At 41.4% G+C, this 6,245-nt stretch overlaps 1 protein-coding gene across 8 annotated transcripts in view; it reads right to left on the reverse strand.

Annotated features, from left to right (window-relative positions):
* PTPRO (protein tyrosine phosphatase receptor type O) overlaps nucleotides 1-5,822 on the reverse strand; it is a 463,930-nt gene extending 458,108 nt beyond the window's left edge. For 2 of the 8 annotated variants that reach the window (XM_083180720.1, XM_083180719.1), the window contains exon 1: nucleotides 5,554-5,818. In XM_083180720.1, coding sequence (XP_083036846.1) covers nucleotides 5,554-5,616 — 63 coding nt within the window. In that variant the 5' untranslated portion in view covers nucleotides 5,617-5,818. Of the gene's footprint in view, nucleotides 1-5,553 lie in introns of all 8 variants that reach the window. The other 6 variants (XM_083180721.1, XM_083180722.1, XM_083180725.1 and 3 more) reach the window with 4 other exon arrangements.
* Nucleotides 5,823-6,245: the final 423 nt, after the last annotated feature.

The raw sequence follows: 6,245 nt of genomic DNA on the forward strand, positions 1-6,245 counted from the left end.
AAAAGGGTGCAGGTGATTTCCTTGGGCCCCCACTCAAGCCGCTGGGCTCCATAGCAGTTGCATCCCCTGCACCCTCTATAGTTATGCCACTGGGTAGCAGATTGGTATGCACGAGCAATACTCCAGCCATAGGGTTTACCCAGGTCAAGGATTTCCCAACTCTGCTGCGATGCTACTGGGTGTGTATGTGTTTGGGGGGATCCAGTAGTGAGGAGACCATGTGGAATCTTGTTAGGGACCATGCCTGACCCTCCTGTCCCACAGTCTAACCCTAATAGGGTTATGGTATATTAGGTCTACAGTCATATGGTCGACAGGATCCACAGGGTGCAAAGGTCGACAGGTAGCAACTCGCCATGCTGCGCTCGGCACACTATTATTCTCCCCCCCAGGCCGCAGTGGATGGTAGGGTATGAAACACAGCCTGTCGGCACATGTTGGCTCAACATTTTGTTTAAAAAAATGCATGTCGACCTTTTCCATGTCACCTTTTGACGATGTCAAGCTTTTGGCTGTCGACCTTTGGACCCTATCAACCTTTTCATTGTCGACCTAGAGTCAATCTATCATGAGTCCAGATACCCGCTAATAGCTACATTCTGTCGAGATTGAATATGTTTACATTTAAAATGTTGACACTGAACATGTTGACATTGAGTGAGTGCGGCAATTCACCCGTGCGCACCCGCCGGTGGAATTCAAATGTTTCTGCTGATGGGCGCACAAGCATCGTTTTAACTTGCTACCCCCAAGGCTTTTCTCGTTACGTCCAGTAGTTTGGTTGGGTTTAGCCTCTTTGCACGCCTTGACCCAACCTTAATGGGCACAATAAAATGAATATTTTGAATTTAGCCCCGCAATCTCCCATCACTTAAGAAGGGGAATCGGGCTTATTGTTTGCATGCACTTTTCTATATCCAGTGACTGAGAACAAATGGTTGATGGTCATTACCTCCGAGATATTACCAGACGTTTGTTCCTACCGCCAGTGGTTAAGCTAGGTGCCAAGGTGCCCGGAGCAAGGGCATGTTTCACCCCACCCCCAATTTGTAGTAGGCGGGGCCTAACATTATATTGCACACCGTAAAGCACATTTTAGCAAACTTTGTAATACCAAAAGGCCACACACTGTAATGCCCATTACAAATAAAGCCACATGCCGTAATGCCCATTACATACTATATAACACACCATAATGCCCATTACATACTATATAACACACCGTAATGCCCATTACACATAAAGCAACATGCCGTAATGCCCATTACATACTATATAACACACCGTAATGCCCATTACATACTATATAACACACCGTAATGCCCATTACATAATATATAACACACCGTGATGCCCATTACATACTATATAACACACCGTAATGCCCATTACATAATATATAACACACCGTAATGCCCATTACATACTATATAACACACCGTAATGCCCATTACATAATATATAACACACCGTGATGCCCATTACATACTATATAACACACCGTAATGCCCATTACATACTATATAACACACGGTAATGCCCATTACATAATATATAACACTCCGCAATGCCCATTACATACTATATAACACACCGTGATGCCCATTACATACTATATAACACACCGTGATGCCCATTACATACTATATAACACACCATAATGCCCATTACATACTATATAACACACCGTAATGCCCACGACATACTATATAACACACCGTAATGCCCATGACATACTATATAACATATGTACAGCATTATAGCTTGCGCGCACAGCACTTTAGCTCGCCTCCCAACATTGGTAGCAGTGGACAAGGGACACTTGCCTGAAAATATGGGGCATGGCCTATGATCGTGCATATTCCCCCCACCCAACTACCCCGCCTACCCACACACACACACCACGAGTCATTGCCGGCCCTGGGTGGAAAGCGGGACTGTCCCATATATTTTCTGCAGTTGGGAGGTTCCTATGTTATGTGTGTATAATATTATACCATGTGTGCATGCATTGCGTTATACCATGTATGGCATGATAGCATGTGTGTATAGCATGTATATATGTATGTATGGAGATGGAGCATGTATAGCATGGAGTTATAGCATGCCAAATTATTATGACCACATGACACTTATACGCAGATCGGCCATAACTTCACGTTGTTGCCACTAGAGGGCGAGATAGCTATACGCAGGGAATGCAGGACAAGTGAAGCATCATTGCACATTGTTGCGTGCGAAGAAATGGCCAAAACACGTGACTTAACTGAGATTGAACGCGGGATGATTGTAGGCGCTCGAACCGTTGGAACCAGAAACAGCAAATCTTAAGGAATTGGAAAGTGCAGTTCATCAGATATGGTCTCAAATTCCTCATACCACCTACCAACATCTCATAGAGTCCATGCCAAGAAGAATCCATGCAGTATTAAGGGTAAAAGGTGGTCCAACATTGTATTGAGGGGGTGGTCATAATAATTTATCCACTCAGTGTATGTATGTATAGCATGTGTATGGTGTTATAGCATGTGTGTGTATGGCATGTATGTATAGCATTATAGCATGTGATGACGTGTGTGTATAGCATTATACAGTGGCGTAGCTACGTTTTGGGCGCCCCCCCCCCGTCGCGGCCCCGCCGAGCACCCCTACCCTGCCGCCCCGCCGAGCACCCCTACCCCGCCGCCCATGCAAACCCCCCTCAATCCCCCACAGCCTTACCTATCGTGCTGGTCCCGGCGGCTCCGTTCTTCTGCTGACAGAAAATGGCCACCCCCATACAACAGACAGTTTCAGAGAACTGTGTGCTATATGGGGGCGGCCATTTTGTGGTGGTCCTCAGCAGAAGAACGGAGCCGCCGGGACCAGCGCGATAGGTAAGTCTGCGGGGGATTGAGGGGGGTTTAACTATAGCACCGCAGCCCCCGGCGCCCCCACATGCACAGCGCCCCCCCGCGCGGTGGCGGGGGCTGCGGTGCTATAGTTATAGCGTGTGTATGGTGTTATAGCATATATGTGTATGGCATGTATGTATAGCATTATAGCATGTGTATGGCATGTATGTATAGCATTATAGCGTGTGTAGCGTGTTACAGCATATATGTGTATGGCATGTATGTATAGCATTATAGCATGTGTATGACGTGTGTATAGCATTATAGCATGTGTATGACGTGTGTATAGCATTATAGCATGTGTATGACGTGTGTGTATAGCATTATAGCATGTGTATGACATATCTATAGCATTATAGCATGTGTATGACGTGTGTATATAGCATTATAGCATGTGTATGACATATGTGTAGCATTATAGCATGTGTATGGCATATATGTATAGCAGTATAGCATGTGTATGATATATGTATAGCATTATAGCATGTGTATGACATATGTATAGCATTATAGCATGTGTATGACATATATGTATAGCATTATAGCATGTGTATGACATATATGTATAGCATTATAACATGTGTATGATATATGTATAGCATTATAGCATGTGTATGACATATGTATAGCATTATATCATGTGTATGACATATGTATAGCATTATATCATGTGTATGACATATGTATAGCATTATATCATGTGTATGACATATGTATAGCATTATAGCATGTGTATGACATATATGTATAGCATTATAGCATGTGTATGACATATATGTATAGCATTATAACATGTGTATGATATATGTATAGCATTATAGCATGTGTATGACATATGTATAGCATTATATCATGTGTATGACATATATGTATAGCATTATGGCATGTGTATGGCATATGTATAGCATTATAGCATGTGTATGGCATATGTATAGCATTATAGCATGTGTATGGCATATGTATAGCATTATAGCATGTGTATGACATATGTATAGCATTATAGCATGTGTATGACATATATGTATAGCATTATAGCATGTGTATGACATATTTATAGCATTATAGCATGTGTATGACATATGTATAGCATTATAGCATGTGTATGGCATATGTATAGCATTATAGCATGTGTATGACATATGTATAGCATTATAGCATGTGTATGACATATGTATAGCATTATGGCATGTGTATGACATGTATGTATAGCATTATAACATGTGTATGACATATGTATAGCATTATATCATGTGTATGACATATGTATAGCATTATGGCATGTGTATGACATATGTATAGCATTATAGCATGTGTATGACATATGTATAGCATTATGGCATGTGTATGACATGTATGTATAGCATTATAACATGTGTATGACATATGTATAGCATTATATCATGTGTATGACATATGTATAGCATTATGGCATGTGTATGACATATGTATAGCATTATAGCATGTGTATGACATATGTATAGCATTATAGCATGTGTATGACATATGTATAGCATTATAGCATGTGTATGACATATGTATAGCATTATGGCATGTGTATGACATGTATGTATAGCATTATAGCATGTGTATGACATATGTATAGCATTATAGCATGTGTATGACATATATGTATAGCAGTATAACATGTGTATGACATATGTATAGCATTATAGCATGTGTATGACATATGTATAGCATTATAGCATGTGTATGACATATGTATCTTATTATAGCATGTGTATGACATATGTATAGCATTATAGCATGTGTATGACATATATGTATAGCATTATAGCATGTGTATGACATATGTATAGCATTATAGCATGTGTATGACATATGTATAGCATTATAGCATGTGTATGACATATATGTATAGCATTATAGCATGTGTATGACATATGTATAGCATTATAGCATGTGTATGACATATGTATAGCATTATAGCATGTGTATGACATATATGTATAGCATTATAGCATGTGTATGACATGTATGTATAGCATTATAGCATGTGTATGACATATGTATAGCATTGTAGCATGTGTATGACATATATGTATAGCATTATAGCATGTGTATGACATATGTATAGCATTATAGCATGTGTATGACATGTATGTATAGCATTATAGCATGTGTATGACGTGTGTGTATAGCATTATAGCATGTGTATGACATATGTATAGCATTATATCATGTGTATGACATATGTATAGCATTATAGCATGTGTATGACATATATGTATAGCATTATAGCATGTGTATGACATATGTATAGCATTATAGCATGTGTATGACATGTATGTATAGCATTATAGCGTGTGTCTGTAACACTGGATAACTTTCTCGTGTACCACTGTTCATAGATATCGACCACTAATATCTGCACAGATAACAATTCTGTCAGTCACATCACTATAAAGGGATTTTGTAGCAGATATAACACGGAAAAGAGACCTTGATGACAGACTTATAATTACCATTTATCCTTGTAAAAACAGTTTATGGATATTGTACTGAAGATCTTAAGTGATAAATAATATATTATACAGTTTCAGAACATTAAATAGTGTCCACTAGCCCTGATTACAAGGAGAGGTGACCAATGACGTCTTTATATCACACCCAGCAGCTGGATGAGCCATTGTCCTCTTACCTGGAGACAGAAGAGCAGACAGAAGACAACAGGAACCATCCTCCGATCAGCGACCATTGACATGTCAGAGAGAAGCCGAAGCTGTCAGTGACGGGGGAGTCTCTGTATCACAGCATGTCACTATATTATCAGCTGCTGTGGCTGCATTTCTACTACACAAAGCTTCATTCCAGCAGTAATAAGAGATTAGTCTGCCTCCGCCTCCCTCTCATGTCTCTCTACCAGCATCTGTGTGAGGACCAGAGGAGACCCTCCCCGTAATGACATCATCCACTGCCAGGCCATGTACAGGCACCAGTCAGCTTCTCATGTGCCTGGCAATGCATACACCCAGGCCTTCCCCACCACAGCTGCCTTATGCCAGGGAATGCCTACACCCGGGCCTTCCCCACCACAGCTGTCTTATGCCAGGGAATGGATATACCCAGGCCTTCCCCACCACAGCTGTCTTATGCCAGGGAATGGATACACCCAGGCCTTCCCCACCACAGCTGTCTTATGCCAGGGAATGGATACACCCGGGCCTTCCCCACCACAGCTGTCTTATGCCAGGGAATGGATACACCCAGGCCTTTCCCACCACAGCTGCCTTATGCCAGGGAATGCCTACACCCAGGCCTTCCCCACCACAGCTGTCTTATGCCAGGGAATGGATATACCCAGGCCTTCCCCACCACAGCTGTCTTATGCCA

This window comes from Crinia signifera, chromosome 4, assembly GCF_055691185.1.
Source record: "Crinia signifera chromosome 4, ASM5569118v1, whole genome shotgun sequence".
Lineage (NCBI taxonomy): Eukaryota > Metazoa > Chordata > Amphibia > Anura > Myobatrachidae > Crinia > Crinia signifera.